The sequence below is a fragment of the Hemitrygon akajei genome, chromosome 21 (genome assembly GCF_048418815.1).
Source record: "Hemitrygon akajei chromosome 21, sHemAka1.3, whole genome shotgun sequence".
In the NCBI taxonomy this organism is placed as follows: domain Eukaryota; kingdom Metazoa; phylum Chordata; class Chondrichthyes; order Myliobatiformes; family Dasyatidae; genus Hemitrygon; species Hemitrygon akajei.
Genome location: NC_133144.1, coordinates 10,495,198 through 10,508,145, shown reverse-complemented (window position 1 = coordinate 10,508,145; position 12,948 = coordinate 10,495,198). Strand labels below are relative to the sequence as shown.

Here is a 12,948-nt window from a genome sequence, read left to right as displayed (position 1 = left end):
TGACATCAACAATTTATGACTATCTGATTATTTAACTGTTGCTTTTGAGGTCATTATAACCCTGCCACAATGTACCTAATGATCAGAGGGACAGATAAAGAGATTGGCTTTATTTGTCACATGAACATTAAAACGTTCAGTGAAATGTGTTGTTTGCATCAAATCAAGTCAGTGAGGTTGTGCCAGGGCAGCTCTTAAGTGCTTCTGGCTCCAACGTAGCGTGCCCACAATTTACTAACCGTAAATCTTTGGAATGTGGGAGGAAACCAGAGCACCCAGGGTCACAGGGAGAATGTACAAACTCCTTACAGACAGCAGTGAGAATTGAACCTGAGTCACTGGCACGGTAAAGCATTGCACTAACTGCTGCTCTACCAGGCCACTCTTGCTACTTGCTGATCTTTCACCGCACAAGGGAGTGACACAGCAAAGCACTCAATGCTCAGTACTACACTCCGCAAAGCCTCAAGCTCCCTCTTCAGATCAGAGCATTAAAGTTGACAAAATGTTCTCTAGAAAACACTGACCTTCTGTTTTTTGTCGGAATCTTTCTCTCCAGGATCCAAGAGGATGTTAAACATTTGTTCTACGCGCGAGTCAGTAGAGGACTGTAGTCGGACCTGAAATAAAGAGACAGGAACACAGCAGATAAGGATTGTTATGTCGTTATTACCAGAGTTGATCAACAATGACACTGTCAGACTTGAAACATCAGTAGAAATGCAGGAATCTGGGAAAGAAAACCTAACTTTTAAAAATTCAAGCCTCTGAGCATGACACTAGAAAATAATTCTAAGTACTTTCTTCAACCAGCCCATGTCAGGAAGTGCCATTAGAATTTTAAGATGTATTAGAATTTCACATTCCTTGTGGGGCAGTTTTCTGAAACCCAGCGATGACAAAGAATGAACAGAAGAGTATGCTATCCTGTCATGAAAAACTAGGTTCTGAACTCATAGTCATTGCTGATGGAACTGACAATACGCAATAACTGTAGCTAACATGTCTACGACAAAGGCAATCCCAGACCAACATAATAAAAGGGATCATTGACCTAAAATGGTAATTTTGCTTCTCTCTCTACAGGTGCTGCCTGACCTGGTGTGTTTTATATTGACATTGTTTTGTTTTCCCACATCAACAAGCTATGACTATTTAGACCTTTAGCCAATGCTTTTACAGTGGCACGGTAGCATAGCAGTTAGTGCAATGCTTTACAGTGCCAGGAGCACCAATCAGGGTTCAGTTGCCGCTGCTGTTTGTAAGGAGTTTGTGATCCATGACTGTGTAGGTTTCCTCTGGGTGCTCTGCTTTCCTCCCACATTCCAAAGACGTACGGGTTTGTGGGCATGCTACATTGGCAGCAGAAGCGTAGCAACACTTGCAGGCTGCCCCAAGGATATCCTCGGACTGTGTTGGTTGTTGATGCAAATGATACATTTCACTATATCTCGATGTACATGTGACAAGTAAAGGTAATCTTTAACAAATACTTTAACACCTGCATGCACTTCTTTTTCCTGCCAATATGTACCACCTCCACCCTCACCATTTCTGCCTTTCCACAGTCCCCTCACCTTCTCCTGGACCTTCGCTGCAATTTGCCGCATCGACTCCTGGAAGACTTTGTTCTTCGGTTCCAGAACAGCACACCTTTGGATATCAGCAAATGCCTGATCCAGTCTTCCCAATTCCTGCAGGGCCTGACTCCTGCGGAACAGAGCCTTCACATCCTTCCCATCCACCTCAATGACTGAGAAGAGGAACAACCATTACTGCTGGAACTTAACACAGAAATTTAAACAAATGAGATTGAGTAGATTAGGCCTCAAGAGAGGAGCAAGCTCATTGAAACAGGGCTCAACAGTACGCTTGAAGGGAGTGGAGGGTGGGTGTGAGTCACTGGAAACAATACTACCCTTGCTGAAGAGTGTAGAACTTCAGTCAGTTTCATATTCTGCATAACAGGCAGACATTTATGTCAGGGAAGAGGAGAAATTTCTTTACCATGAAATTCTTGGCTTGTGGAGAACTGTGAAGGTTCAGTTGTTGATGTCACTGAAAACAGGGATTAAGAGAGTTCAAGATATTAAGTGAATCATGGGAAACAGAAAGCGCAGGAAAGTGGTACTGAGCTAGAAGCCATAGCTTTGATGAGTGGTGAAGCAGGTTCAAAGGACTACGTGCTTCTAGTTATTTACAAGAGTAACCTACAATTCGGAGACTATAGTCTGAATAGCAAGTGAGGATAGATTTGAATAGATACGTGAGAGATGGATGCTTTTAGGATTGATTAGTTCACTAGGGATATTTTTCTAGTCCAGTAGCTCAGCAGAACTATGCAATGGGTGCAAAATAACCAGCTTCTCAAACCAGACAAACATAGGTGCCAAGATAGCGTAGCAGTTAACTCAACACTTCTACAGTTTGGGCGTCAGAGTTCAGAGTTCAATCCTGGTGTTCTCTTTAAGGAGTTTGTATGTCCTCCCTGTGGAATGTGCTTTCCCACAGTCCAAAGACATGCCAGTTAACATGTTTATTTATCATTGTAAATGGTCCTGTGAATAAGCTAGGGTTAAATCAGTGGGTTGTGGATGGCACAGTTCGGTGAACCAGAAGGGCCCGTTCCGCACTGCATCGCTAAATAAACAAATGGCTGCAATATAACCAACTTCTCAAATCGCACAAACCTGTCTGCATGCATCACACAAGAATTGCAATGCTCAAACACATATAGACAGATACACGAAGAGAAAGGTTTTACAAGTGCAGGCAAATGGGACTAGCCTGAGCAGACACCTTGGTCAGCATGGACAAGTTGGACCACAGGACTTGCATTTGTGCTATGAGTCTAATTTAGAATGTTCCCAATCAAAGAAAACTCCACCATGGATGGCCCCAAGCCCGGTTGTGAAAGGAGGAAGGTTGGGCATGGGGCAAGCAACCCCATTCCTCAAAACCCAGAGCTACATAAACGCCATCAGAAGCTCCAGAGACCTCATGCCTGGGAGAGGAAGGATCTTTGCCTAGAAGATGTCTAAAGTCATAGAACCGATCAACCTTCTATCAGCCCAGGACAGAGTACTCTGGTGAGCTGCTTTTGGCAGCCAATGCTGCAGTAGGGGTGATAAGCTTAAGAAGAAGAAATAAAAGAAAAAAACACTTTACTTTAATATTTGTTTTAATATCTCATTGAATATGAAAATACCCTGAAGAGTAGACTTTTATCAGACCAACCGGAATATAATAAGGACTATTAACAATTTAGTGACTATATACAATTAGCCTCAGCAATTCTGAAAGAAGAATAAATATTGGTTAGTGCACTGGGGAAAACATCCTTGCTGACTACTTCAGTGGTTCCGTGGGATTTTTTAACTCATTCAGTTTGTCAACAGAGAATATATCATTCCCACGCAAGAGAATATTCAGGAACAACCAGGTAAATGTAGTTACATGAAGCATCACTATACAGAGCACGTTCTTCACTCACCTTTTGAAGCATCAGCCTCAGCTTTTGAGTACTGTTCCTGATAACAGAGAGTAACAAAAAATAATTAGACATATTGTCCACAAGGCTGAATAAATAATTTATAATTATTCAGAGATTTAAGATTCAAGATTGTTTATCGTTATTTCCTGTACACAAATGTAAAGGAGAATGAAGTAATTGTTAGTCCAGATCAGACAAAGCACAAAAAGAAAAAACAAAAGATAAAGAACACAGTAATAATAATTTTTAAAAAAACATAATAAATATACAAAATTAAATAGATTATTTGTAAGTCCATACAGTGACACTAGGCTGTACATAAGGTGACTGACTGAAAATAATAATGTAGGGTCGGAGTTAATGGGAGGAGGAGTTGATCAAAATTACTGCTTGAGGAAAGTAACTGTTTTTGAGTCTGGTGATCCTAATGTGGATGCTATGTAGGCTCCTCCCTGATGGAAGTGGGACGAACAGTCCATGAGTGGGGTGGGTGGGATCCATCACGAGTCACTACCCCTTTTCCGTATGTCCTATATGGTGGGTAGGCCTGAACTGATGATGCGTTGAGCAGTTTTGACTACCTGTGTTCACAGTTTCTAAGAAAAGGTGACTCAAGCTATCAGATTATTTGATATTTTACTCACCAGTTTGAGGTAGCAGGCTGCTCTGTTACGGTGCAGCACTCTGAGCTCAGCTGGCTCCGGGGAGAGCTCAATTGCTTGAGTATAGCAGGACAGAGCTGCCTCATAGTCTCCCGATTTAAAACTTGCGTTTCCATCTTCCCGCAGCTGTGCCACGCTGCCCTGTAACAAGAAACAGATGCAAAAATCTGATCTGACCCAGTTCCTCAATAACCCAAGAGAACAATTAATAACAATAATAATCTTATTTAATGAGCAGTTTTCATACGATGGGATAAACTGCTAATATGAAAATAAAAGAAAAAAACCTGATGTTAGTTAAAAGCAAAGCTAAATAAATAGGTTTTGAGCTGGTTTAAAAGTGTCAACTGAGTCTGCAGTTTTAGTTATTGAGTTCCACAGCATAGATCAAAAAAGCTGACTTGCCAATTATCTTTTGAGGGAAATCGAGATTGTTTAAATTTAAGAGACCAGCGGAAGAAGACTTGAGAGCTCGAGGAGGATTATAAAATTAAAACAATTCTGTGGCGTACTCCAGACCACAGAGAGCTTTAAAACAAGTAGAGAGAACACTAAAATCAATTCTAAAAGATACAGGAAGCCAGTACACAGCTGTTAGAACGGGAGTGATGTGCTCCCTCATCCAGCTTTTAGTTACAAATCTAGCTGCAGCATTCTGAATGAGTTCAAGTTTGTCAATAGATTTCTTTGGAAGGCCAGTAAAAAGTGTATTGATCTAATCTAGTCTATTTGAGATAAAGGCATGAATTGTCCCCAGCTTAGAGCAAGTTGTAAACTTGAGTTAATGAAGGTGAAGAGCAGCTGGTGCTACAGTAGGAAGTTTACTGAAATAAGAACTGATGACCACAATGGGGCTACATAGTCATCTCTGTCCCAGCAGCATTTGATGAACAGTGTAGGAGAAAACAAAACATAAAATGTCAAAAAAACACTGCAGTACTCACTGATCCAACAATGCAGAGGGGTTTGTAAAGATTAAAAGATAAGTTTTGTTTGTTAAATGTACATCGAGTGAAACCTGTCATTTTGCGTCAAATCAAATCAGCAAAGATTGTGCTGGGCAGCCTGCAAGTGTCACCATGCTTCCAGAGTCAACAAAACTCACTAACTCCAACCACACATCTTTGCTATGTAAGAGGAAACCCACGTGGTCACAAGGAGGACATCCAGTGGTGGGAATCTTACAGCTGAAGCCATAAAGCGTTGTGCTAACTGCTACACTCGTGCTGCATCTTCCCTGGCAATATCTAATGAGACATTAACATAGATCAGTATGGACCCTTCGGCCCACAATGTTGTGCCAACCCCTTAACCTACACCAAGATCAATCTCCTACGTAGCTCTCCATCTGGTCACCAGATGATCAGATTGGCAGTCATGGAGTGCATGTGTAACATGGTCTTGAGTGTTATTGCTGAATGCAATCCGGCACTGTTTTCATATTTTAGCAATGAGATCTCTGGCTCTTGGAATCCCTACTGTGATGGTAAATGGCCCATCATAGAACATAAAAAACGACAGCCCCCGATGTTGTGCCAGCCTTTTAACCTACTCCAAGATCAATCTAAGACTACCCTCCCACAAAGCCCTTCATATCATCCGCACGCCTATCCAAAAGTCTTTTAAATATCTCTAACGTGAATGTCTCTACCACCACCCACCACTGTGTAAAAAACCTACCTCTGACACCACCTGCCCCCCCCCCAGATTTTCCTCCAATCACCTTAAAATTATGCCCCTCTCTCTCTGATACCTCTGCCAACTCCAGTCCCAAACACTTCCCAGTGATTCACGGAACCCAGGCCACTCCCCATCCTCAGGACCACTCTGTCCAACACCCTACCCCCGCCCACTTCGTCCCCAACGTAGTGGGTGCCCTCTGCACCCTAGGGACCCTATTCCCCAGCCCTTCCTCAGGCCCCTCACCCTCCCCAGGCCTGACAGCACACAGCACCGGACTCTTCACTCCTTCCTCTTGTTTCACCACTGATCTCGCTGTTTAGCCCTCCGCTCCGCACACCCCGGCTGCTGATCGCATGTCCCCTTGCCCTCCTCGGCCTCTGCCCCGATCCCCGACCCACCGGTCTCCTCTCTCCCTCCACCCTGGTCACCCACGCCTCCGGCCTCACCCTGTCCGCCATCCCCACTCCGGTTGCCGCGGCGACCACGACCGGGCCGATCCTTGGCGTCCGTGCCGTCGCGCGATGATGGCGTCAGCACGGAGCTCCCGCTAAACTCCATCTCCATAAAAGGCGATGAGCTGTCACTCTAAAAAGGGGGCGGGGCTCCGGCTGGCAGAGTCGCGGCGAGTTTGGGATGAAGTTCCCTCTGGTCCAAATTCCGATACCTCCCTCCCCTTTCCCGATCTCTCTGTCACTGGAGACAGCTTATCCACTGGTGTCTATAACAAACCCACCGAATCTCACAGCTACCTCCTCCCACCCTGTCACTTGTAAAACCAACCCCTTCTCCCAATTCCTCCATCTCCGCTGTGTCTGCTCTCAGGATGAGGCTTTTCATTCTAGACGAAGGAGATGTCCTCCTTTTACAAAGAAAGGGGCTTCCCATCCTCCATCATCAACACTGCCCTCATCCACATCTGTTCCATTTTGTGCACGTCTGCTCTAACCTCATCCTCCCGCCACCCTACCAGGGATAGGGTTCCTCGTGTCCTCACCTACCACCCCACCAGCCTCCGCGTCCAGCACACAATTCTCCGTAACTTCCCCCATCTCCAACGGGACCCCATCACCAAGCACATCTTTCCCTCCCCCCACTTTCTGCTTCCCACAGGGACTCTTTTGTCCACTCTTCCCTCCCCACTGATCTCCCTCCTGGTACTTATCCTTGCAAACAGAACAAGTGCTACCCCTGTCCCCACACCTCCTCCCTCACTACCATTCAGGGCCCCAAATAGTCCTTCCAGGTGAGGTGACACTTCACCTGTGAGTCTGTTGCACTCATTTACTGTGTCCGGTGTGCCCTCCTGTGGATCGGTGAGACCTGACGTAGATTGGGAGACAACCTCACCGAGCTCCGTCTGCCAAAAAAAAGTGGGGTCTCACAGTGGCCACCCATTTTAATGCACTTCCCATTCCCATTCCACCATGTCAGTCCATGGCCTCCCTTACTGCCGTGATGAGGCCACACTCAGGCTGGAGCAGCAACACCTTATACTCTGTCAGGACAGCCTCCAACTTGATGGAATGAACATCGATTTCTCAAACTTCCAGTTATGCCCTCCCACCTTCTCTATTCCCATCACCATTTCCCTCTCTCACCTTATCTCCTTGCCTGTCCATCGCCTCCCACTGGTGCTCCTCCCCCTCTTTCTTCCATGGCCTTCTGTCCACTCCCATTCGATTCCCCCTTTCTCCAGCCCTGTATCTCTTTCACTGATCAACTTCCTAACTCTTTACGTAATCCCTCCCCCCAGTTTCACCTCTCACCTTCTGTTTCTCCCCTCTAACTCTGACTCCTCATCTTTCTTTCTCCAGTCCTGATGGAGGGTCTCGGCTGGAACGTCGACTGTACTCTTTTCCATAGATGCTGCCTGGCCTGCTGAGTTCCTCCAGCACGCTGTGTGTGTCGCTTGTCTCTCTCTCTTTCTTTACACTAGTGTGCTCGGTACAGTTAGAGGGACGCCCAGAGGAACTTTCTGTGTAAGGTGCCCACCTGATTTCACCTCCCAACCTAACGCGAGTGGGGCTGGTGATCTATGTGTTGCAGGGGCTCCCCCCATTTCTGTGATTCAGTCCATCACTCTCGGCTGCACTCAACCAACAAAGTTTCAGCACCTTTGCCCATCACTGATTCCTCCCTCGAGTTGAATAAAGCCCCACACTTTTCCCATTTCACCAGCTCACTCATCCTTTACAAATTGTCTAGATATTTGAACCTCAATCCAGTCAGAACAGTTAACGTCGTTTTTTTTTTGGAAACTTTCCTTTTCCCAAGCCTGACATTTTGAAGTACACTTCATTTTTAGAATCTGATATGGAATTATAGATGATACATTCTATTGTTAAATTAATGGATTTAATGCAAAGCTCCTTGAGGTTATCTGGGAGGTTAGTGAGGATAAGCCCCCACTACCTATTAAATGCTCCCAACGGTGTGCCCCGATAACCAAGCCCAGCTCCTGGCCTTCACGTGTGGCTAGGCTACTAAGCCCAGCAGAACCATTTCTACTGACAGGAGGAGGGGTAAAGGCAGGTTACTGGCACCTTAAAACCAGTCACTTGGGGCAGATGGAGCTCATCAGCTGTGGTTGGCCCCTTGTCTTGGAGAAGGAATACTCTGATCTCAAACCTCTGCTGCCTTGGGTCTACAGCCACTCATGGAGAAGTCTTCAAGAGTAATGCCCAAGGAAGATTCCAGAGCTGGAGTCCCCAAGACAGCCCTACGTTGAGTTCAACACGGACTGGCAACTCCTGCGACGCCGCTGGTGCCAAATTGCATTAGTCTCTGCCGTTCCAATAAGTTCATCAGTTGCGTGGGGAGGAGGAGCTTGCTGCACGGGCAGGAGCTTACTCTCCATGTCGTATCGCCCTGGCTTGTGTATTGTTGGTGCTGCATCAATAGCTAGGATGTAACATCCATGGTCGACTGTGACCAATGGAGGCCTCACTATGCAAAGCTCTGGACTGTTGAGAAGGAGATACGAGTTCAAAGCTGAAACACAGATGCTGGAGGAACTCAGCAGGTCAGGCAGCATCAATGGAATAGAACAAACTGTTGACATTTTGGGCCAAGGCCCTTCATCAGGACTGGAAAGGAAGGGAAAAAACAACAAAAAACACCTAATCCCAACATAACCACTGGACAATTTTAATTCAGTTGATTAAATAATCTAGATTTTTTTTATAGTCAGGGTGAAGCTATTGAATTTGTCCTTCAGGGAAATAACTAAGTTGTTCTTACCCAGTCTGACCTTTTCGTGAACATGGCAATAAACTGCCTCTGAAATGAACCAACCACTCAGAGGAGTCGAACTATTGAACTCATAAGCACAAGAGATTCTGCAGATGCTGGAAATGGGTGCTTCCTGACCTGCTGGGTTCCTCCAGCATTTTGAGTACTATCAGACCCTATTTCCTTCAGCCCTTTACCCTTCTACCTATCCCTTCCCAGCTTCTTACCTCACCTGGCCTCACCTATCATCTGCCAGCTTGTACTCCTTCCCCTCCCCCAGCTTAACATTCCAGCTTCTATCCCCTTCCTTTCCAGTCCTGATGAAGGGTCTCGGCCCAAAATGTCAACGGTTTATTCCCCTCTGTAGATGCTACCTACCCTGTTGAATTTCTCCAGCATTTTGTTTGTTGTAGTTGAATCAAACTATCTTCTCCAACAACTCTACTGGAGTCACTAGATGGATTGTAATAACTCACCACCATCTCTCAGGTTGTTGGATACAGGCAATAAATAGAGCTTTGACAGCAACATCTTTCCACATAGATAAATCTGTCATTAAAAGTACCTTTGAAATACTCCTTTGAATACCTTCTGCTTCCTTATTAACTAATTCTCATGGTTGTTCCTTTTATCTCTGGTCCCAGGGAAAAACTGTGCTCGGTTACAATATAACAACCAAGTTGACAGGGTTGTTAAGAACAAGAGAAAGTCTGCAGATGCTGGAAACCCATGGAACCCACACAAAATGCTGGAGGAACTCAGCAGGCCGGGTAGCATCTATGGAAAAGAGTACAGTTGATGTTTCGGGCTGAGTCCCTTCATCAGGACTGGAGAAAAAAAGATGAGGAATAGATTTAGAAGGTGGTTGAGGGGAGAGAGAAACACATGGTTGTTAAGAAACCATACAATGAGGCCACACTCAGTGGGGAAGAGCAACACCTAATATTCCATCTAGATAGCCTCCAACCTGATGGCATGAATATCGATTTCTCCCTCCCTCTCCCCTTTTCTTCTATTCCCCACTCTGGCCCCTTTCCTCTTCTCCCCTGCCTATCAGCTCACCCTGGGTCCCCTCCTCCTTCTCCTTCTCCTATGGTCCACTCCCCTCTCTTATCAGATTCCTTCCTCTCCAACCCTTTACCTTTCCCACCCACCTGGCTTCACCTATCACCTTCTAGCTATCTTCCCTCCCTCCCCTACCCGCACCTTTTTATTCTGTCATCTTCCCCCTTCCTTTTCAGTCCTTATGAAGGGTCTCAGCCTGAAACATTAACTGTTTATTCATTTCTAAGTGCTGCCTGACCTGCTGAGATTCTCCAGCATTTCGTGTGTGTTGCTCTGGATTTCCAGCATCCGCAGATTTTGTTGTGTATATGGTGTGTTGGCCTTTATTAGTTGGGGGAATGAGTTCAAGAGCCATAAGGTAACATTGCAGCTCTGTAACACCCTGGTTAGAACATACTTGGAGTGCTGTGTTCAGTCCCTTTGGAAGTTTTACAAAGGTTCTCACTCGACAATAGACAAGTAGTATTGTGTTTGATTTTAGACTGCTGCAATATTTGTGGTCTCAGGGTCTTGGACTATAGTTTTTTCTATGACTGTATTTTACTGACATCTTATAAGTGCTTGCTATCGTACATGGGCTAGGTGTGACTTGTGCTGTGAGTGACTGTTGGTTCTGTGTTTTGTACCTTGGCCCCAGAGGAACGCTGTTTCATTTGGCTGTGTTCATGGGTGTTCAGGTATGCTTGAATGACAAGTAAACTTGAACTTGAACCTGAGATTGAACAGGATGCTGCCTAGATTACAGACCATGCCTTATGAGGAAAGGTGGAGTGCGCTGGGGCTTTTCTCTTTGGAGAGAAGGATGACAGATGACTTGTTGGGTGTACAAGACTAAAAGAGGCATCGACTCTAGCCAGAAAAATTAGCCAGGAAATGGCTAATAAGAAGTGACATAATTTAAAGGTAAGATTGGAGGAAAATATAAGAGGGGTGTCATAGGTACGTTTTGTTACACAGAATGTTGAGTGCGTGGAAAACCCTGCCAGAGATGGTGGTAGATATTACAGATGCAATGGGAAGTGAGGACCTCGATACAAAAGCTATCACTAAGGAGGCAGTGCTGAGCAAACTTGTGGGCCTGAAGATAGATAAGTTCCCTGGTCCTGATGGAATGCATCTCAGGGTACTGAAAGAAATGGCAGTGGTTATAGTAGAGGCCTTGGTGATAATTTCCCAAAATTCTTTGGACTCTGTGCAGGTCCTGGCAGATTGGAAGATGGCGAATGTCACGCCACTGTTCAAAAAAGGATGCAGGCAAAAGGCGGGTAACTATAGGCCAGTTAGTTTAACATCTGTAGTTAGGAAAATGCTTGAAGCTATCATTAAAGAAGAAATAATGAGACATCTGAAAAGAAATAGAAGCAGCAGGCAGACGCAGAATGGATTCAGCAAAGGCAGGTCCTGTTTGACAAACCTACTGGAGTTCTTTGAGGATATAACAAGAGCAGTGGTTAGAGGGACGTTATTTACTTGGATTTCCAGAAGGCGTTCGATAAGGTGCCACATAAAAGACTTATCAATAAGATAAGGATACATAGAATTGGGGTGATGTATTAGAATCAGAATCAGGTTTATTATCACCAGCATTTGTTAACTTAGCAGCAGTTTAATGCAATACATCATCTAGCAGAGAGAGAAAAAATAATAAGTAAACTAAAGTAGTAAGTAGGCCTCTGTTAGTCTCAATAGACCATGGATTTGCGCCTTGGAAAGTTTCCAGGGTGCAGGCCTGGGCAGGGTTGTATGGAAGACCGGCAGTTGCCCAAGCTGCAAGTCTCCCCTCTCCACACCACCGATGTTGTCCAAGGGAAGGGCATTAGGACCCATACAGCTTGGCACTGATGTCATTGTGGAGCAATGTGTGGTTAAGTGCCTTGCTCAAGGACACACACGCAGCCTCAGCCAAGGCTCAAACTAGTGACCTTTAGATCACTAGACGAATGCCTTAACCACTTGGCCACACACCAACAATAAGTAAAATAAACATAATAATAAATAAATAAATAAATAAATAGATTACATATATTGAATAGATTTTTAAAAATGTACAAAAGCAGAAATATTGTATATTAAAAAAAGTGAGGTAGTGTCCAAAGCTTCAATGTCCATTTAGGAATCAGATGGTGGAGGGGAAGAGGCTGTTCCTGAATCGCTGAGTGTGTGCCTTCAGGCTTCTGTATCTCCTACCCGATGGTAACAGTGAGAAAAGGGCATGCCCTGGGTGCTGGAGGTCTTTAATAATGGACGCTGCCTTTCTGAGACACCGCTCCCTAAAGATGTTCTGGGTACTTCATAGGCTAGTGCCCAAGTTGAAGCTGACTAGATTTACAATTTCCAGCAGCTTCTTTCAGTTCTGTTCAGTAGCGCCTCCTACCAGACAGTGATGCAGCCTGTCAGAACGCTCTCCACAGTACAACCATAGAAATTTTTGAGTGTATTTGTTGACATGCCAAATCTCTTCAAACTCCTAATAAAGTATAAGCCGCTGTCTTGCCTTCCTTATGACCACATCGATATGTTGGGACCAGGTTAGTTCCTCAAAGATCTTGACACCCAGGAACTTGAAGCTGCTCACTCTCTCCACTTCTGATCCCTCTATGAGGATTGGTATGTGCTCCTTCATCTTACCCTTCCTGAAGTCCACAATCAGCTCTTTTGTCTTACTGATGTTGAGTGCCAGGTTGTTGCTGCGGCACCACCCCACTAGTTGGCATATCTCACTCCTGTACGCCCTCTCGTCACCACCTGAGATTCTACCAACAATGGTTGTATCGTCAGCCAATTTGTAGATGGTATTTGAGCTATGCCTTGCCA

The 12,948-nt window shown here is 45.0% G+C and overlaps 1 protein-coding gene across 1 annotated transcript in view; it reads right to left on the bottom strand.

Annotated features, from left to right (window-relative positions):
* The window catches only part of LOC140714070 (protein unc-45 homolog A-like), a 47,059-nt gene extending 40,663 nt beyond the window's left edge, over positions 1-6,396 (bottom strand). The window contains exons 1-5 of the mRNA XM_073024778.1: positions 6,285-6,396; positions 4,138-4,296; positions 3,494-3,530; positions 1,578-1,753; positions 528-620 (exon numbers count right to left, since the gene is read on the bottom strand). Coding sequence (XP_072880879.1) covers positions 528-620; positions 1,578-1,753; positions 3,494-3,530; positions 4,138-4,296; positions 6,285-6,296 — 477 coding nt within the window. The 5' untranslated portion in view covers positions 6,297-6,396. The remainder of the gene's footprint in view (positions 1-527; positions 621-1,577; positions 1,754-3,493; positions 3,531-4,137; positions 4,297-6,284) is intronic.
* Positions 6,397-12,948: the final 6,552 nt, after the last annotated feature.